This window comes from Gymnoscopelus microlampas (assembly GCF_963454915.1).
Source record: "Gymnoscopelus microlampas genome assembly, chromosome: 17".
NCBI classification, from domain to species: Eukaryota; Metazoa; Chordata; class Actinopteri; order Myctophiformes; family Myctophidae; genus Gymnoscopelus; species Gymnoscopelus microlampas.
This window is the reverse complement of record NC_139954.1, coordinates 23,744,178-23,765,939: the sequence shown is the minus strand read 5'-3', so window position 1 is coordinate 23,765,939 and position 21,762 is coordinate 23,744,178. Positions and strand designations below refer to the sequence as shown.

Here is a 21,762-nt window from a genome sequence, read left to right as displayed (position 1 = left end):
GCCATGTCCAGTCCAGGTGGGGGTTGCATTGGAAAACCATCTACTGGGGGAAAGACACCAGGTATCTTGAGCAGCTGAAACTCCACTACTTCTGCGTCGCGGTCTTTTTGGGCCATCACCACACCAGGTTTATCTGCATCAAAGCTGTAATAGAGTAGAAGCAAACATTTAAAAAAAGAATATTGTCCACTGTTACAACACATCATTTTCACAAAATAGAATAGAATAGCTAATACAATGACCATGATAATTACCTGAAGTGTTGGTAGCTCTTAAGTTGTGGAAACTTGCGGCAGTAGGGAGACAGATGCTGCTGCCAGTCGTAGCTTTCAACCAGCACTGTGCCATCTTCATGTCCCACAATCTGGGAGACGTTCACCCCCTTCACCTCAGAGCTCTTAGTCATCACCGTAGCAATGTCTGCTAAGGTGTCCACTCTGCTCTTCCTGAAGACTTGCTTGAAGCGTCCAAAACACCAGTCTGGGCCAAACTTGGTGTGGCCGGCAATCAGGAGGTGGACGCCTAGCTTCTTGTGAAGCTTGTGAATCGTCCGCCATGCACAGTACCACAGCACATAGTTGTTCTTGTTTTGCCCACTGCAGTTGTCACAATGAAGGTCCACGTTTGCTTCTCCAACTCCATAGTTGTTGAAAAAATGATGCATGTAGCTGATGACAGCGTTGCTGCCTTTTCCTGATGCCATCCCTTCATCGATCAAGTAGTTCACTTGCTTCGTCAGCCCTTCACAGTGGACACCAAAGAGGCCACACTTGCGTGCAGTGAGAAAAAACAATGGGCTGACCTGAAGAGCAGAAGAAGGGTAATGCACCTGCGAGAGAAGGAGAGATAAAAGATAGAAGATATATACATTAAAATCAACATCCAAACATTGTGTGATGTTTTGACAAAATCTGTAGGTGCTGTCAAAAAATATGTTTTGCAAAAAGGCTATAACAGGCCCATGTGAAAAACAGAATGTCACACACACACACACACACACACACACACACACACACACACACACACACACACACACACACACACACACACACACACACACACACACACACACACACAGATTCTTACCTGTTGTGCATAATCAAAGCTGTAGTGCATTGTGATGTCCTTGCTTGCAGGCGTGGAGGGGCCAAGAGACAGCTGCCATTCCGCACAGATCTTCTTACAGGCAGCCGTCATCTCCTGGTATAACTCTCGCTCTTTCCGAGCAAGTGCTAGGTGATCGATTTGCTCCTGGTGCTTTTCTGCCATCTTCTCGTCGCTTATGTTGACACTTCGGCTTAGCTGGTAGTTGTTTTCATGGCACTTCCAGGACAGATCGGTCCTGGGTTTGATGCTTGTTACCTGAGGGAGAATCGCCCTCCAAAGCCCTCGGAAGCATCCGAGACCAACAACACGTTGCCCTGTAATGAGAGAGAGAGAGAGTATGAGATTTAATAAAATGGGCTGTGTACATGGGTGCATCCTATAAACTATTTAATCCCTATTCAAAAATTATATAAATACTTTTTTTTTAAATCAAGTAAAATATTTAAAAAGATAGCAGATCTACAAGCTCAGTGCCTTTTTTATTTATTTATTAAAACAAATAAAGAATAATGACATACCATCTTCCATAGCAGCTTTGTAGAGACGCCACACTGAGGCTTTGGTGACATTACTTGGCAGCAACTTTAAACTGTAATCTTTGTGACCAGGGTGTCGACCTGGCAGGGAAATGGCATGGACCTCTGCATAGTTTGTGATGAATGTCAGGACACTTTTGATGTCCTCGGTAGTCAGGAATTTCTTGTTTGTCCTTGGGCCTTTCTTTCTCTGGCGTGGTGTTAAACCATTCTCCTTGTAGTGTTTCTTAAGGGCATGGAGAAGGTTGTTGCTGATCCTGGACAAAACAACAACACAAACACTTGGTTACAAACTAGCAGCTAACAACGACATTTAATACATGGATACTTGGTTTCTATTTACTGTTCAGCGTTTGGATCCGGTCTAGAGCCCGCCCATTGTATCCGCTATTTACACCATACACATGCATAACGTTCACTAACTGTTTCCGTGTCCGTCTAGGCCGGATGTTGCTGCTAACAGCACAGTGTAAAACCAAAACACTCGCACTTTTTTTCTGTTCCGTCTTTCTAAAGGCATCATAAACACACTGGTTTCAGAGACTAGCCCCTGAATATAAACAAGACAATAATAATAAACTGAAACTCACCCATAGACGAAGCAAAATGTAGCGCGACACACCACGACGGCATTCACCATGTACGTTGATCTGTTGATCAGTCGCTTCTTATTCACTTTCTTGGTGGACTGAGTGACTTCTGAGTCATTCATACACGTCTTTATAATCCCCAAAATAACCATGTCTTTCTGTTCCTTCGACAATGATGCCATGTCCGTCCTGGTCTCCCAAATCATGTCTGGATCGAGTTGTTGACTGCACGAAACATGCAGCCCTTCTACGTTCTCTTTGGATTTGGATCTCTTTTCGCATTTGCAATCAAAGTTTCTAATCTTCTCCATTTCTGCTGGTCGATCATTGTCCACGGCGACATTATTAACTTCTGCACATAGTAACAGCGGGCCAATTCCGACGTGTACGCCACCGGGAGCGGCTGTCCCACCGGTTTCATCGTCCTCGTTGTCAGAACACAAACTGCTGTTGATTTGATCAAAAACAATGTTGTGGTCTTCATCTTCAGAGTCGGATTCGTCCGTGATCGCTGAGTCAGAGTCACTGCCACCGTGTATGAAGTCCAAAATAAATCCTTCCAGAATGCTGTCCTGTCCTGTCCCAGTTCCTCCATTCAAGGCTTTTACTAAACGTGTTGTACTAGCCATGAAGAATGCTGTTGTGTTTACTCTCTGACAGAAACACGCTGCTACTTAAGGGCGGTACTCTGGTGCGTGAAACTGGAGAACAATGACTAGCCAGGCCAATCGAAACTCTATGCAAATTCTGGTTGGAATGTTGTTCAACCCCCAAAATACGCACGGAAACTCTCTTAAAAACAGAGCCATGTTCACAATGTAATTGTAACCATTTAATGACTATTTAACGGCTTTCTGGTGGAATACAAACCTTCTTCAACATTCGAACTGTGTTAATATGGGAAAAAACGAAAAACACAAAAAATAAAAATCTAACTTTATTCCCCATTTTCGGCCGTTTGGCAACTTGCGAGTTCTGTACCCAAACACTGTAAGCGGTCACATCTAGACAAAGAAAGTTTGTGTGTGTGTGTGTGTGTGTGTGTGTGTGTGTGTGTGTGTGTGTGTGTGTGTGTGTGTGTGTGTGTGTGTGTGTGTGTGTGTGTGTGTGTGTGTGTGTGAGCTAGGTTATAGGTGTAGACTATTTGTTTGTTAGAGGGCTTCAACAACTTGGTATGCCCAAAAAGGAGGAAAAAATGTTGGCTGTCTCTCCCAAAATTGGCAGCTGCCATATATGGCGGAGACGCTGTTAACTTTATGTGGACATAAATTGTGTGTGTGTGCGCGTGCGTGCGTGCGCGTGAGTGACAGAACACAAGTTGGGGGAACATGGATAGTTTGATCACTGTGTCCTGGCAGTAACCCCTGCTTGACAAAGCTGGCATTGCCACCAGGATACCAGCCAGTCCTGCGTGGTTGTTTGTCTTCCTCTTGTCCCTAATTTATCAGTGGAGCCAAGTACTGTACTGGAGTTGACCAGTGAGGGAGAAAAACAGAGAAGACAGAGCTGGGCGAGAGTGAGAGTGATGGAGGTGGAGAGTAGAGGAGCAGAGACATGGAGGGAGCTAGAGGAGGCGAGGAGGTGCAGTCAGCATGTGAATGAGGTTTGGGAGGGGTAGTCAGGAGCAGCTGTGACAGGCTCATACCATGTCACCCTGGCAACAATAGATAGATCGCTCCTCTCCCCCAAATAACATCAGATCCCATTTGTGTGTGTGTGTGTGTGTGTGTGTGCGCGTGTGCGCGTGCGTGCGTGCACAAGTCTGTCTGTCTTGCTGTCTGTCTGTCTTGCAGGCTGTCTGTCTGTCTGTCTGACATAGCCCCTGTCAGTGTGTGGGCTCTGGCTGGTTATTTTCACCGTACACTCCACTTAGTGTGTCTTGACAAAGCAGCCACAGGTCAAATGTGTTTTCAAAGTGATTGTATTACAGCCTCCAGCGGAATGTTCCATTATTTATGAATTAACAGTGAAAGCCCCGTTCCTCCATTTTGTGTGATGTATTGGACCAAGCATTCATTTGGGGATTTAAGAGGAGAAGAAGAAGAAAGGTGACGGAGGAGGAGGAGAAAGAGAGAAGAAGAGAGCATAGCCTTGAGAGAATCCCCTGGACAATGTGTTCTTATCACTTGAATGTCACCTTCACTGTTCCACCGGTGGATTCTGACACTCCAGACAACAAGCCTGCCTCGCTGGAAAATTGGCACTGGATGTTGGATGTATGCAAATATATTATATAATAATGCACTCACAATTAAACAATTCATAGAGGGCCGCAATTGCTTAATTCAAATGAGAATTATTCAAACTGGTGCAGTGCATCTTCACTGGTGCATGGTGATGTGGATCATCTTGACACTGCACTTCCTTGGGTCCCAAGCAATACACCTGCCATGTGTGAAGTCAGGATGAGTTGTTCGTGAGATATGCAAAGGACAGACAGACAGACAGAACAGACAGACAGAGATTCATGAAATATATACGGTAGATAGATACTACCTCACACCCCCCAAAAAAGAGTCCCATTATCCCTGTTCCTGTCTGTTATTCAGTGTTTACATTCAGTTAACATTCAGATAAAAAAATCCTGTTTCAGACCCATATTTACTGAAACCTGTACGCTGCATGTTCTGCAGACACAAGCATGCAGTACACTTGCATTGTATTTAGTCCCAGTGTTAAGCAAGACAAGCTTTTGTATTGTGAGGTATCTGAGGTGCAGTTCAGTAACATTGGTCTGGGGAGTTTACAGGCTCCAGAGCACGGCTCATTGCCCAGCTAATGAGAGGAAGAGGGCGACCCTGCTAACCCGCATTCCCTCCCCTGGGTCCAGTGGCTGGCCCAGGGTTCTTGGGAGCCCATCCAAGAATGCAAAGGAAGGGAAGCATCTTGGCATGTTTGTGTGTTGGCACCCAAATGCATGGTTTTGCCGTTCCACTGTACTCCTGTAATCAATCACATAAACACATCACACATACAATTGTACTTTGATACTTTTCTCATGCCCTAACCTATGATGGATCTCAGAAGGCTCATTAACAGCTGCACTGCTTGTGCTATGATCACACATCACACACACAGATGTGACAGAGCAGAGCGGGGCAGCTGTAGTCGAGAACAGCAGGTTTCAGTGTTTTGAATGGTGAAATAGTGTTGAATTAATGTCCTCCCACCAGCTCCATATCTCGGTGCGTGTGGGCAGCAGGCTGTGTGGGCGACCATTCATCAGATCCCCATTGTCTCATTGTCCATTCTAACAGATATCACACATTATATTCACACGCCTCCGAGGCACTTTTTCGGAGGACTCGTTAAAGAGTTCTACTCGCCAGTAGAGTGTGCATTCACACTCAATGCAATAGTCAATACTCGCTTTGATAAAAGGCTTCACAGCAAAATGATTCGGCTTGATACCGCCATCCAGAGCACATTCACAACCCTTCTTCGGATCAAATGATGTCCTCTCTGGGACGTTATTTTTTCAGATTTTTACTGCATTGCTACCTCTCTGGCTCTGTGGTTATTTGCAGACAACAGCGAGATCCTTTGTGAAAGTGTTCTGGTACTGACAGTCAGCCCTCCCAAAGGGCTTTCATACCCCTGGGATGGAATCATTGAAGGATGCAGCCAGCCTCACAGCAGAGCCCATAGTGTTGTGTTCCCTCTCAGATAGAGATCAAAGCAGCTGAATGCTGTAAATCAAACAGATACCATAAGTGGCGTCTGCCTTCAGATGGACAGAAGTGGTTTGTCATTCTGCCAATTCAGCACGCTGTCTGCCAGGCATTCCCCTGCAAGACTTCCCCTGGCAGCAGCTCTTAAAGTTCACATCTAAACGCTGATTGAGACGTGTGATTTAACAATAATGTAAATGTACATTTTTTTGTTGTTGTTTTTATTGATAATAGCTCTAAAAGGGTAGTCTTTTCTCTGTTCATTTTTCAGCCTGGAGTTCACTGCACATGAGATTCCTTTTTTTATATTACCTCATTAAAAGATGTCTTGATAGCGAGAACATTATTTCTGTATGTGTGTCATACACATACTGTAGACCCATACAGTATGATCCTCATTCCGCAAGGCGATAGCTGTCCTTTCATACCAAAGACCAGCACAGGTGCTCAGTCCACCTCTGGTCCCTGGCTAACAAAGCTCTGGAATCCCTTAATGTAAATCTCTTGGTTCATCCAAGCTTGAAATTGGTCTGAATTGGGAGAAGAAAGCCCAGGCCTAACACCTGAATGGCTCTGAAGGCAAAACACATTAGTCTCAGCCCCGCTGCTAGGCAGTGGTGGACAAAGTACTACACCCCAGCACTTGAGTCAAAGTATAGATACTCCTGGTCAAATATTACTATTACAAATACTCAAGTAAAGTACACATAATCACACACGTAAAATGTACTGATGTACAGTACTCAAGTAAATGTACTTTGTTACTGTCCACCACTGCTGCTAGGCTACACTGCTTCTGAGCTATGGCAGTCTTTGATTTATCAACCACTCACACTGATAGAAAGAAACCTGACACATTTTATCTTGTGCACATGCATATATGCACACTTGTGTATATAATACAGCATGAACAGACACAAACTCAAAGAAAAAAAATCAAACCCTGTGTGAAGAGAGTGGTGCCTTTGATGAGCCCCGTATTGATGTTGTCATCAATGTTTGTTTATTGGACATACATACATACGGACACACGGACAAAGTCAGATATAGGCACCACTCAAAAATACACACACACACACACACACACACACACACACACACACACACACACACACACACACACACACACACACACACACACACACACACACACACACAGACACACACTGTACATGCAAAGACAGAAACATACTGTACTCACACCATGGTTTTAAACATAGTTGTGCCTCCACATTCTGTTGCTCATACAGTATGTACAGTCTTCCTTCATTAGAAAGTGATTCCTCCTGTTATGAAATCACGTTAAGCCTGTAATCAATAGTGAGTGGATTGCGCTGGCGTGTGCTCTATACCTGAGTTCTTACTAATACATGTGTGTCTTATTGATCAGCATATCGACAAGGCTTTAGGGCCCTGATGCTTTAGCAGGTATATAGTGATGCAAGCCTATACGGCTGCACCGTGCTGTGCCCCCGCTTGCTGTGCAAACAATGTTACATAATATCAATACTCAAGGGACTGCAGCCCGACTACCCCGCTATCTCCCATAATTATGTCTCTATAGCTCAGGACATTAATGGCTCTAAGGCGTGACAGACATGCCCCTACATAGGGAGAATCTACTAAATGATCCCACGGTCGAGTGGATAAAAGTTTTGTTTTCTGGCGGTAAATCGAAATGAAAATGCAGCTCATTCATTTTCATGGCATGTGGCTTCCCAGAAGCCCATATAAATAACGGATGGATAAATTGTACAGAATTAATAAGTGAAGTATTTTAGAAACGCTGTCTACTTTGTTCATTAAGTAGAGGTGGGGGAAAAGGGAACAGGGGTGTAGGAGTGATCAGGGCAGGCTTAACACTGAGTGGCATCGGATAGGTGTTCATTAGCGGAAGAGGAACAATTTTCACGTAGACAGGGTGAGAGGGAGAGAAAGTGAGCATGAAGCAAATCAACCATGAGAGTAATGCAGAGAAAGAAAGTGAGAGGCAGGGGAGGGGGGGGGGGGGGTTGTGATGGTACTGTAAGCTTAACTCTAATGGGATACTGCTGCAGAGAAGGCTGTTGAACCGTAGACATATACTGTACATCTCGCTGACTTGGCCTCAATTGATTAGGACCTGTGGGACAAGCGGGTTCCCACATGAACACCGCACTGTGTGGGTGTGTTTTTGCACGCATGTGTGTCCGTGGGTTGGGTACTTTTGCCTCAGTGGTTGCCGGGCATTCAACAGACTAACAGTCAAGGTATGCTGTTTGAGATGACTTCAGCACTTTTCTGCAAGTTTCCTCCAGCAAACTGCACTGTTGGAGAAGAAGCCTCGCTTTATATTCTGTCTCTGACCTTACACCAAAGAGGTTGCCTCAACTCTTTTTTGTGGACTTATTTTATAGCCTCAATGTCGCAGTAGAAGAGAAGATGAAAAGAGGATGTTTTATTAACTTTCCTAGCCACGTTAGCCTCACTGGCTTCACTTTGACTGCTGCATTTTATATCGCAAGCTCCCAACTCTACCAGTCTATCTGCAATCTCCTCCACAACTTTGTTTCATAGTCGATGTTAGAAAGCCTGTTTACCATTTATTTTGTTTCTCACTGTCTTCTTGCCTATACTGTACTTTCCTCTTCTTCTCTCTGTATGCAGACAGAAAAGCCTGGCTGGGAAAAGGTGCACGACATAATTCCATCTTTCACAGTGTGCCGCTTGAGGCAGATGAAATCCACATAGCATTCATGTTAGTTTGCCAGAGAGAGAGAATGGATAGGCAGATTATCGTTTGTCCTTTGTCATGCCCCCTCACACACTCACAAACACACACATACTCAGCCATTATCCCTTAAAAACAGAAAGGGTGCTTTCAGACAGTCAGGAACTCAGGGAGTCAGACAGCCAGGAATAGAAATACCAGTGGGCAGCACACACACACACACACACACACACACACACACACACACACACACACACACACACACACACACACACAGAGAATTGGAGGGGATACATTGGTAGACGCACAAAAGAGAGAGACAGACAGCCCAATCAATACGGCGGACCGTGGGGTCGCCTGCTCTTTATGATAAGCCCTCATTCGTTAACCGTCTGGGCCCAAAACTCAGTTCACCTCCCGGCCTAATCTGAAACGCATTATCAGGGTTATCTCGAGTCTCCCAGAAAAGAGAATACATGCCAGGAAATATTTATCCGCCCACACACCCCTTCCTACTAGATGTTATTAAATAGAAATAATTAACTTAATAACCCCAGTCTGTGCTACCTTTCTCCAGCTTGAAGCATGCATATTATTTCTAAACATTTACTTTTTCTGCATTAACCATTCCAGCATAATCTGTTATTTTCTTCCGTCCTTTTGTTGCTTCCTTCATCCTTCTTTTATGAAAGTAAGTGGGACCTCAGGACTGTCTGTCTGTATGTGCTGTAGTGCGCTGTGTGTGTTGCTGTAGGTAAGTGTGTTGCTGCCATCCTCAGGCCAACCCGTATATCTGCACCCCCAAAGCATCAGTCAAAGATCTTGCTGTTCTCACTGTGTTTCCTGTAAAAAACAAGAAAGAAAATAAAACACAGCTCCACAGTCATCTTCATACAACTCCCCCAGTTACCAGACCTGACTTTTCTACACCTACTTCACCTGTGTTCTTTTCTCCCTCCCCACACCTGCAACATGTGGATGACCGTTTGCTTGAGTCTTTTTGGCCTATTTTGCAGTATTGTACATTAACTAATTCCTATACTCTCTCTCTCTCTCTCTCTCTCTCTCTCTCTCTCTCTCTCTCTCTCTCTCTCTCTCTCTCTCTCTCTCTCTCTCTCTCTCTCTCTCTCTCTCTCTCTCTCTCTCTCTCTCTCATGCTTTAGCTGAAGCAAAGTGAAGCAAACGCTGACACCAAAGAAAAGCTTCCTCTCAGACTCCGCATCTTTGAGAAGTTCCCCAACAGACCACAAATGGTCAAGATCTCCAAGCTCCCATCTGACTTCACTGTGCCCAGGATCAGGTAAGGAGCCACACAGGCAGACATGCACTGTAAAAGCCTCAGAGATTATTTATCTCCGGGAGTGTAAAGATGTGTACACTCTGAGTTAAATGTTATGGAACACATACAGTTCAGTGCAACTTGCACTGAGCGAGCAGCCATGTTTGCTTTCACACAGGCAGTTCTGGCACTGTGTGTGTTTAGACAGAAGATGAGAAAATCATGTCCGACTTGTCCAAGGTAGATCGAAACCATCAATATGTTCGACGGGTGGGCTTTTCATTTGATATAGCCAGTGATGATTAGCAGCAGAGCCGAACTGTGTCCCACTCAGAGGACTTCAGAATCAATTTAATCATTTAGAGGCTGATTAGTGCACAGCTGGGGCCTTCAACCCCCACAGACATCCTACTCCCCTGCCCATCTGCTGCGGCTTCAGCAGCCACAGCTTAAACCTGGGAGTAGTTGTGACTTGATGTGCACAGGTTTGTGTTTCATCTGGGATGCGGGGATGTGAAAAACAAAAAATAACAAAACAAATAACCCTGATCACAAACCTGAACTTCGCTTTGTGACGTATTGTCAGCATAGCAAGCTGATACTGACGCATAAAGTGGAACATTTTGTGTGTGTGTGTGTGTGTGTGTGTGTGTGTGTGTGTGTGTGTGTGTGTGCGTGTGTGTGCGTGTGCATGTGCATGTGCATCCGCATTCCAGGGAAAGCTTTATGAAGCAGTTTATTGATCGTCAGCAGCAGGACACTAGCTGTTTGTTCCGCCGTCTCCCCTCGGCCTCGTCCTCCTCCTGCGACCACTCCAAACGCTCAGCCATTGAAGACAACAAGTACATTGACCATATGGTACATTTTATACGTGTATGTACAGTATGTGATATAGATATATAGATAAATGTATATAACAACAAACAAACATTACCTAGACAGTCATAATGTTGACAAGTCCCCTTTCAAATACAAAATGTACTTTGTGTTCATTTAGTTGGTCCTTGTAACAATGTGTTGTTTATTAGCTCCGCAGGTCAATATTTAGTATCCGCGCTCGCAATCTCCTGGAAAAAGAAAGCACCGTCAATAAAATTCTGCGGTAAGACACATCCAATCATCAGTCCAAACATATCCTGATGGTATCTTGTTTGTTGTGCTGTTGTTTTATTAGGTGGGAGACCAGGAGAGTTCCAGATTAATTCATATTCTTAGAACACTTACAGTAGAGTTTGAGTATAATCTGAGGTCCACTTATCAAATTTTGCTGATTATTGTGCACTGTGAGTATCCACAGCTCATCCCAAGTCATGAATGATAGACCTCAGACTTTTGATGGGCAAGAAAATAATAAAGACTAATATTAGACCTACAGTAGCATTGCTCCTGTAATGTAGCATTATTCTAGCATTACACACACACACACACACACACACACACACACACACACACACACACACACACACACACACACACACACACACACACACACACACGTCAGCCCACTTCAGACTAATTTGCCGTTGCGATTAAGCAAATGGATAATTTGCTGTTTGGCATGGCGAAGCTGGCACTGACTGCAGATTAGCTTGACTGCACCGTGTCCAATCTGGTTCTCATCACCCCTTCATTCTGCTAATCTGAAAGACAGCCCAGTTGAGTCTGCAGTCACCTGGCCCTGTCACAGACACGCGCGCACACACACACACACACACACACACACACACACACACACACACACACACACACACACACACACACACACACCACAAACACACGCACACATAGAGAGTCACACACACAGAATGCCATCAATCATGCATGGATGCTCAATGCCAATAAACAACTCATCAACATGAATAAGGTACACGCGATGCCCACGCAGTTAGCTTGGTTCTGGTACGACTTGTTGTTTTCCCTGTGTGAGGCCTACACATATACGCATGAACGCACTGTGTATTGGCAGGATAACAGGAATTGTTGCCTGTAATGTGGAGCCTATCTTGTTTCTGTAGCGTGAGCTGGCTTGGTATATAAGTACATCCCCCAGCCATGATTTACAAACACCACTGGCACCTGGACCTGATGACGCTAGTATGTCGCAGGGACTTACCCCCAATCCAACCCTTGATGCTGAGTGCCAAGCAGGGAGGCACTGGGTCCCTGTGTTGGTATTATCCGGCCGGGGAATCGAACCCCGACCTCCCAATCTCAGGGTGGACACTCTAACCACAAGGCAACTGAGCTGCCCATTAAAGGAGTAGTCTGGGCAGCCTAGAGGTAGTTATTTTCTATCAATTACACACCCTATGTTTTTGTCGCATTCCTGAGCCACTAATTTGATGGCCGGCGGAGTCTCCGTAGAAGACTCAATGCAGACTCTTCGAGTCTCCGGTCATCAAATGATTGGCTCAGGAATGCGACAAAAACAAAAAAACAAGGCTTCATGGGGTGTGTAATTGATAGAAAACATTTTTTTGGGTGAACTACTCCTTTAAGAACTAGTTAGTCTCAATAAGAACATCATGTTGACACTTAGATCTACAGTATATACTGCACATCAGAATGGTTTTCATGATGTGTAAGCTAGAGGAAACAGTGTGTTTGCGTGTGCCTTTCCCAGGGCCTGTACCAGACAGCGGATGCTCAGTGGATCTATTGATGGCCAGCCTGCCAAGGAGCGCTCCATACTGAGTGTTCAACACCACATCCGACAGGAGCGCAGGTCTGAGACAAGCAGATCAACATGCACATCCATATGCATTGGCAAGATACTTGTACCCTTTTTTCTCATCTCTCTTATTTCCCTCTCTCTCTTTCTCTCCCTCTCTCTCTCCCTCTCTCTCTCTCTCTCTCGGTCTGTCTATCTTTGTCATTCAGGTCTCTGAGACACGGCTCCACCAGTCAGAGGATCAGCCGAGGAAAGTCACTGGAGACGCTTACGCAGGATGTAAGCAAGTGCACGAGCGCCTCATTTAGGCCCTTTTCTGGCTAGGTTCATTCAGTATTACTGAGCATGTACTGTAGGTTCATTCAGTACTACTCAACATTTACTGTTGGTTTCTTTGTGACATCCAAAGTATTCCAAGGGAGTGGAGCATTATAAAACATCAGTCCGTTGTTCTCCAAACTCTAGCATTCGAGTACAGTACGCTATCGTAACGCACAGAGAGAAGACAGCGAGATCAAGATGATCCAAGAGAAGAAGGAACAGGCTGAGATGAAACGGTATGCACACACGCACACGCACACACACACACACACACACACACACACACACACACACACACACACACACACACACACACACACACACACTAACACAGTGTCAACTTATAATCAATTTAACAAATTAAAAAAGCTGTTTTGTTTTGAATGTACTAACTTTGCCAGCCATGTTCAAGTTCCTACAGACTATTGTGTTATCATGTAAATGATGGTTTATAGCGTTCAATGGTTCAAATGCCAACTTCTACATTCTGCACTCAGGTCTTCCATTTATTTGCAGCAAAATCAATCAGTCTTTATTTAATGAATGTATCTAATTTGGTGGCATTCGAAAAGCACGTTCAAAGTTAGTGTAACAAAACATGAGGATGAAACAGGATAGTCTGTATTTGTGGCTGATGTTGTGTTTGAGCAGGAAAGTTCAGGAGGAGGAGCTCCGGGAGAACCATCCGTACTTTGACAAGCCTCTCTTCATCGTGGGCCGAGAGCACCGCTTCAGGACCTTCTGCAGGACGGTGGTCCGCGCTCGCTTCAACGCGTAAGGCCAGGCCTCCCGATGATCCATTTATACTTCGTCGTATGACTGACGCTTTCCAAATGTTCAACTGAAAATGTTACGTTATTTTAATTTTAAAAACTGCCGAGTGACACCCTCATATTACAAAGTGTATATTATCTGTAACACACCATAGACATATTGTCATAACCATAGGCAAACATTTACCAAAAAAGCGAAAATAGCCTATCTACAATCTTCTAGATCAGCATGCAGGAACACTGTAGTATGATGGAGTATAACATATGGCGGTGGTTAAAGAAACTTTAATTTTCTTCTCATACTAAGTCAGCCAACATGCAACTGATGTTTGTGCACTCATCCTAACTCATTTATATTTCTGTCTACTCATATCTATAGGTCCAAAACCGACCCAATAACGGGCGCCATGAAGAACACCAAATACCACCAACTTTAGTAAGTGTGATGAATTGTCGATGTGTGAAGGTCCCCTACTTTTGATCCATTCTTTCTGAAAAGGCTGGATCACTTATATACTAAATACTGTGTATATAAGTAGAGCAAGCTGTCTTGCTCTACTTAAACTATAACTACTGTGTGTGTGTGTGTGTGTGTGTGTGTGTGTGTGTGTGTGTGTGTGTGCGTGTGTGTGTGCGTGCGTGCGTGCGTCCCTGCAGTGATCTTCTGGGTCTGGTGACCTATCTGGACTGGGTGATGATTGTCGTGACCATTTGCTCCTGTATATCTATGATGTTTGAGTCGCCTTTCACGAGGGTCATGCAGGCACCCTCATTACAGGTAATACAACTGTATGGATGGATGGATGGATGCATGAACTTCATGCATGAAAATTGGTAGCTGGTCAATGCATATGTATATTTAATTATGTATGGCTCAAAGACAAAAAAAAATACGCACATCCTCCAACTTCGGTGCTTAGCCAAACTGCAAGGGCAGCAAATTCATAAAAGAAAAAAGGTCTTGCAGCTCACCTTTAAGACTGTAAGAGCGTCTTAGGAGTGAGTTGCGAGCCATTCTTTCCTTTAATTATGTATGGCTGACATATGTAGGTAGATGGATGGAAACATATGCATATACTATTTGCATAGTATGCATATCAGATGAGAATATGAGATGAGAATGTCTGAATTACCATGAATGATGCTTTGTATGTTACAGATCGGAGAGTACGTGTTTGTGATCTTTATGAGCCTCGAGCTGAATCTGAAGATAATGGCCGACGGTCTGTTCTTCACCCCTACCGCTGTCATCAGAGACTTTGGAGGAGTCATGGACATCTTCATCTACCTGGCAAGTTATCCACATCCTCCTGCAGTGGAAACAGGAAGTGAAGCCAAGCAGCGGGTCCTGAAATAAACCTAATTCTTTTAGGGAAACTTGTAAAAGTGTAATGAATTGTTTAGAGAGTGAGAGCGGGTTGATCTTGATAGGCGGTTTTTGACTTTAAATGCGTTACGGGAGGTCTCCTAAGGCAGATCAGACTTGGAATACAAGAACGCTGTTTGATTACATTTGCGGGATAATGAGCTTGTTGCAAATTTCATGAAGATCGCCTTTTAATGACTGTAAACAACTTCATTTGGTTCAGACGCATCACTCATTATTCGTGTTCTGCCAGCGTTTCCTCTGCATCAGCTTGTTCCAAAATAACTCAATTTTCTTGTGTGAATGTTATTTGCATATAGATTATTCAAATAGGGATGTGAGACTGAGCTGGCATCTTGCTGTCTAGCCTAGGGATGAGAGATGCCAGTTCCTGTCGCAGTTGCACTGCAAAAGAACAGAGCCGCATCCGTTTGATTTTGTTTTTGTTTGGCAGATACTGGTTGGATGAGACTATTTCTAGTCTGCCTATGTGAGCAAATAAACTAAAGGTACACTTTAGCACCAAATGCTAGATACTTACGGTATATAGGTTATCTAACTTTAAAAGGACATTGGGATTTTATTTAGTGCCCCCTCTTCTTTCCCTGTTCGCTTATCTCCCTCCCATCCTGTAGGTGAGCCTGATCTTCCTGTGCTGGCTGCCTGGCAACGTCCCACCGGAGTCGGGGGCTCAGCTGCTGATGATGCTGCGCTGCCTGCGACCGCTACGAATCTTCAAGCTGGTCCCCCAAATGAGGAAGGTGGTGCGGGAGGTCCTCAAGGGATTCAAGGAGATCTTCCTGGTCAGTGCCTCCTTCTCTGAGCAAATGGAAGCACAGTGAAACACACTGTGTGTGTGTGTGTGTGTGTGTGTGTGTGTGTGTCACCTTTCAACAAGATAATAAATAGATTATTATTATTATATAATACATTATTTGGAGCTGAGATGTAGAGCCTGGGATCCACATATACTGTAGTGAGCAGGTTAATGCAGTAATTGCTGACTTTCTCCAGCTGTGGCTGGGGTTTCCCTTGCCTCAGTTCAGGCCATTCAGGCATTCCGGGCTTACCCCTCTGAGCCATGTGATGACTGAACTGTGAGGGAAATCCATGTTAGCCTTTTAACTTTTTGTCGATCTCCTGTCACATACACAGGTCTCCATTCTGCTCCTCACGCTGATGCTGGTGTTCGCAAGCTTTGGGGTTCAACTGTTTGCTGGAAAGCTTGCCAAGTGCAATGACCCCCACATCTATGAACGGGTACAGTAGAAGTGGAAAAGTGGCTGTAGAATTACAGTCACTGGGGGGGGGTCTACATGTAAGATCAATGATCCAATGAGCCTTGTCATTCTGGTGTTTGTGCCAAGTAAGATCAATTATCCAGTGAGCCTTGTTATTCTGTTGTTTGTGCCAATGGCTGCTTTGCATTGCATTGTGCCAGTTTTATTTTTTCTTCTTTTAAAGCTCTGTGGTTATTGTAGGACTAAGGAAAGAAAGAGCCCACCCAGACAGCTTATTGCTCTGTATCTCTTTTACTGTGCAAAACAGCAAAGTTTCGAACACAGCTGGTCTTCCTCAGTTGAAAATAATCAAGGTGACCCAATATTTAATAGTCTAATACAGCACTTTTAAATACATTTTAAAAGACACAGATCTTAAAAGTGGGATTCATTGTAAAACATTTAGCTTTATATTGTGAGTGTATTGGAACCTGCAGTTTCCCCTATTGTATAATTCTGCCCCTGTGCTCACGTGACACTACAAGACTACTTGAGGGTAAATGGTCACCTTGATTATTTTCACCGTAGGAAGACCAGTTGCTGTTTGTCTGCTGTTTTGCACAGTAAAATACACATGGAGCATTACGCTGTCTGTGCAGACTCTTTATTTTCTTTAACACGTGTACGTGTCCTGCACCAGCAACTACAAGGATGTACTTACTGTAACACTTCCTTTTTTTAATTCTTGTAGAAGGATTGCCACGGTATATTCAGAATCAACGTCAGTGTTTCCAAAAACCTCAACCTGAAACTCAAGCCCGGGGAGAAGAAGCCAGGCTTCTGGGTACCAAGAGTCTGGTAAAGATTTCATTTATTATTCTTTTTGTTTTTGTGACTAATCTATTTTGACATTACAGTTGGCATTCCCTTTTTATCAAAACAGATTAATGATTTGTGTTCCCATGCTGTCCCGTGCCAGGGCCAACCCCCGTAATTTTAACTTCGACAACGTGGGAAACGCCATGTTGGCTCTGTTCGAGGTGCTGTCACTCAAAGGTTGGGTGGAAGTCCGAGACGTCATCATTCACCGCGTTGGACCGGTACCAAGCATGGCTCTCCCATCAATCTGTTCTCTTTCTTTTTTTCATTGCTGACTCATACCGTCTGCCAGCGATATTGCTATGTTATTCAAGTGGGACCTTGTCTCCGTCTGTCTGCAGATCCATGGCATCTACATCCACGTCTTTGTGTTCCTGGGCTGTATGATCGGACTCACGCTGTTCGTGGGCGTCGTCATCGCTAACTTCAATGAGAACAAGGTTGCGATCTCATGGATGTCTCAAAGACATGAATGGCCTGTGTTTTTCAGAGCAGCGTGGGTCATTGATCTACTGTTTATTGTTTATTACAGGGAACAGCTCTGCTTACGGTGGACCAGCGGAGGTGGGAGGATCTGAAGAGCCGGCTGAAGATTGCCCAGCCTCTCCACCTGCCCCCACGCCCAGGTTTGATCATTTGAATTATTTTATTTGGATTCACACACACACACACACACACACACACACACACACACACACACAGCCAGCCCACCTACGCAGTTGGCACTGAGTTCCGAGGTACAGTACAGTCTGGTATTTTTACAGAATTCTTGCAGTCTGCAAGTGTAATGGCCTCCACTACAGCAGCAGAAAAGAATGATTATGACCATTAAATTTAGCCCTAAAGCACTGCAAGTCTTTGTTCCATTTCTCAATTGATCATGCACTGTGTATGTCTGGGTGGAAAGGTGGGCGTTTGTGCGTGGATGTATGGGTGTGTATTTGCACATTGTTAAGCAGCACCTGCGTGATTAAGCTAATTTGATGAGGCCTATTTCTTCATTGGGCAGAGCTGGCAGATTAATTCCTCATTGACAGCAGTGCGTTCATCATATTAAATTACACAAAAGGAAAGAACGTCTGAATAGCAGGACAGGTGGTAGTGTGGATGGCTCAGACAGTGATTTGTGCATGCATGTCACTGCCCTCCCATGGCATTTTATTGACTGATTGAGTTTATCGAGTGATGCCAGTATAGCCAAATGAACACTGTACTCCCAGGCTACTTTGATAGGACCTTCCCCTGCTTGTTTGTGTGGCATTAAATCAATCATGTTTCAGTACGAGGGAATACATTGATACAGGTGCTTGGGTGGCGCAGGGGTAATTTTCTTTCTTTCCATCTGCCACTGGAGCTGGAGGAGGCCCAGGCAGGTTTGGCAGTATGGGGGAATAGCCTCCTCTACACTGGCAGTTAGTACAGTCCTGTCCTGGAACTAACAGAAAATCGATGTGCCTTACTTAGTCAGCTGATACCAACTATACTGTCAACCTGACTCTGATCCGCATCCAGCGGCCCACAGCGCCCACTCCACTCAATCAACCCAATCACTGCTGGCAAATCATCACAGAACTGGCTCCCATCACAACATGAGACGCGCATGAGAAATTATGGAGCTCTCGAGTTCCCGCATCGGATATTGATTTTGGTATCGGAAAGCCTGTTTTGAAATGTTTTAGTCAGATGTAGTTGTTTAGTGTGCTTGTGTTGCAAATGAAAATATCTTTCGGTCTGCATTCAAGGCATATAATCGTGCCACATACTGCATGTGCTCTGGTTAAATGTCCACTGAAGATGTCGTTAGGAGAAGCTAATGTGCCTATAAAACAGCAATATTATCGCTGGCAGTAAAATGTGACAGTTGCTAGTGGTCATTTCAGGCTGTTTGTCAGGGAAGATCCCCTTACGTAAGGGGAAAAACAGGTACTGCACCTGTTTATTTGGCCCATAAAGTCATGATGAATTATCAATGAAGAAACATGTTCCCCCTTACAATTACCTCTATGTAACTGTTATGTCTTTGTTTTGAATGGCTGTTTTGAACATTTTAAATTCCTTGGCAGAAAACCATGTACTAGTCTGCGTTCTTAAATAAAAACAATTGGCCGAATTAATTGCCTGAATAATTTGCAATACTAAATGGGACACTATACAGTATACATACTGTATATACTGTGTGTGTGTGTGTGTGTGTGTGTGTGTGTGTGTGTGTGTGTGTGTGTGTGTGTGTGTGTGTGTGTGTGTGTGTGTGTTATATATGTGTGTGTATATATATGTGTGTATATACATATATATATATATATATATATATACATATATATATATATATATATATATTAGAAAATGTTGTATTGGCATAACCTTTAGGCCGTTGTTTTAAGAAGGTTCCTTGTATCACTGACAGAAACTGGGGGTTTCCGGGCCAAGATGTATGATATCACCCAGCACCCCTTCTTCAAGCGGGGCATCGCTGTGCTGGTGTTGGCCCAGTCTGTACTGCTGTCTGTCAAGGTACACACTCCGATCCCTATTGAACACATCACGTTGTCCCACTGACGTGTTCTTACTGATGTTTGATCCTGTGTACGTGCATGTCTTCTCCAGTGGGATGCAGAGAAAAAACATGCGGAGACGGTTCCTTTAGCCACCATGTCAGTTGTCTTCACCTTAATCTTTGTGTTGGAGGTAAGCCCATTTTCCTGTCTCTAATCATCTTAAGGATTTCTCAAACACCCTTCTGGGTTTGGAAATATTCTTCTGGATGTATTGTATAGATGCCTGATTTTCTGATGGTGGTCATTGCTGCTTTTTCCATCTAGGTGACCATGAAGCTGATAGCCATGTCTCCTGCTGGGTACTGGCAGAGTCGACGGAATCGTTATGACCTGCTGGTCACATCACTGGGACTCATCTGGATTGTGCTGCACTTTGCCTTAATGGTCAGATGATGGACATACAGTACAATAAATAGACAACCAAAATCATATTTACTGAAACAAGTCAAGTTATTTGACCCTCTTCACCCTAATTTGAATGAATTGGTCCATTTTGATTGGTCAGCATCCGCTCGTCTTTTCTTTTTTTCCAAAGATTTTAACCATTAAACATGATCTTCATCAGAAGTGGCACAAATTGTTTATTTACAATGCCAGCTAATCTTACTGCGGCCCACACAAAGCATTCAACAGGAACAAATTCATTTCCCTATGAAAGTAAACATAAAACAAATTCAGCTCTCCCACAGTGGGTGAGGAGAAACAGTAGTTACTACTCTACCATACATCTGTGTCAAAAAAAATCATAGTTACAGTAAAAGTCGAGATGAACATAATTGCAAAATGAATGATAATATATACGTACTGTAGAGGAATTACACTTTACCTGAGACCTAAGACGATTCTACTTAATGTCTAAATCCTAACAGTTTTCTGAAAAACATATGTTGCTATATCAGTGGTGCTCAAACATTTTCATGTCAAGGACCCCAAAATTATATGTATTTGGCCTCCAACCCCCATCTCAAAATATTTTGTTCCAGGGACCCCCAGAAGCAAAGATTTGAGTTAAAAATGTTTGCTTTAAAATTGTGCGGCACGAAGTGACACGCTGGGGAGCTTGTATATCTGATCTTTTGGAATAGACAACGCTAAAATTTAAAATGACACAGATGCTTTCTTGGTTTTAATGGGTTAACAAAACAAGGATGATTCAAAGAGCTGGCACCAGAAAATGTGCGTCTTATGAGCTGATGATTCATACAGTATATACGTTGAAATAGCGCCAGTCGTAATGTTTGGCTCACCTGACACACAAGAGGGGCTGAGAGGGATGGTGTTACTCACCCTAGCTAATGAATATTCATGTCAGAGAAAGCCTAACCGAAGCCAATGGAAAATTGGCATAGAAAGATCCATTAAAGCAATTATAACTAATTAGATAAAATTTGCTGAAAAGATGACTCTTGTCCCATTATAATTCTATAATGAAGACATTCTCATGGAATGTCCTACCATTGCACTGAATCACACTCACATGCAAGCAAAGTTTTATTACAGTTCAGTTCCTTTCTATGGGTTGATATCAGTCGTTCGTTCCGATGTTATGCTTCTCCCAAGTCAATGGCATGTGTAATGAGTGCTCCCTCCTTTTTGTATCCTTTCCTCCCCCAGAATGCCTACACCTACATGATGGGCACATGTGTGATTGTCTTCAGATTCTTCACAATATGTGGGAAGCACGTGAGTAGATTCTTACCTGAGCACATTCTCAATGCATTATCTTGTGTCAAAGTACAATAATAATAATCTTTATTTATAGAGCACCTCTCAGACATAAATGTAGTTCAAAGTGCTTTACATTCAAGTTCAAAACACAGGTTAAACGAAGCAATAAGTTAAAGTCTAGTCAAGAATAAAATTAAAACCGTGAAATTAAAAGGGAAATGAAATGGAGATTAAAGGCAAGGTCATAGAAGTGGGTTTTTAGCTGCCTCTTAAAGCCATCAACCGAGGTTGCCTGTCTAATATGCAGGGGGAGTAAGTTTCAAATCCTCGACACATAGCTACCGAAGGCAGCATCACCATGTCTCTTACCATTTGTCGATGGCTCCGTCACCAGTCCAGCACGAGTGACCTGAGGG

At 43.8% G+C, this 21,762-nt stretch overlaps 1 protein-coding gene across 1 annotated transcript in view; it reads left to right on the top strand.

Moving 5' to 3' along the window:
- nalcn (sodium leak channel, non-selective) overlaps window positions 1-21,762 on the top strand; it is a 121,144-nt gene that overhangs the window by 89,979 nt on the left and 9,403 nt on the right. Inside the window, exons 15-34 of the mRNA XM_084084629.1 lie at window positions 9,778-9,914; window positions 10,610-10,751; window positions 10,922-10,995; window positions 12,517-12,618; window positions 12,774-12,843; window positions 13,030-13,121; window positions 13,537-13,659; window positions 14,038-14,094; window positions 14,316-14,436; window positions 14,818-14,949; window positions 15,660-15,827; window positions 16,180-16,284; window positions 16,996-17,102; window positions 17,224-17,344; window positions 17,465-17,563; window positions 17,656-17,749; window positions 19,528-19,634; window positions 19,728-19,808; window positions 19,943-20,062; window positions 21,293-21,361. Of these exons, the coding sequence (XP_083940755.1) occupies window positions 9,778-9,914; window positions 10,610-10,751; window positions 10,922-10,995; window positions 12,517-12,618; window positions 12,774-12,843; window positions 13,030-13,121; window positions 13,537-13,659; window positions 14,038-14,094; window positions 14,316-14,436; window positions 14,818-14,949; window positions 15,660-15,827; window positions 16,180-16,284; window positions 16,996-17,102; window positions 17,224-17,344; window positions 17,465-17,563; window positions 17,656-17,749; window positions 19,528-19,634; window positions 19,728-19,808; window positions 19,943-20,062; window positions 21,293-21,361 (2,121 nt within the window). The remainder of the gene's footprint in view (window positions 1-9,777; window positions 9,915-10,609; window positions 10,752-10,921; window positions 10,996-12,516; window positions 12,619-12,773; window positions 12,844-13,029; window positions 13,122-13,536; window positions 13,660-14,037; window positions 14,095-14,315; window positions 14,437-14,817; window positions 14,950-15,659; window positions 15,828-16,179; window positions 16,285-16,995; window positions 17,103-17,223; window positions 17,345-17,464; window positions 17,564-17,655; window positions 17,750-19,527; window positions 19,635-19,727; window positions 19,809-19,942; window positions 20,063-21,292; window positions 21,362-21,762) is intronic.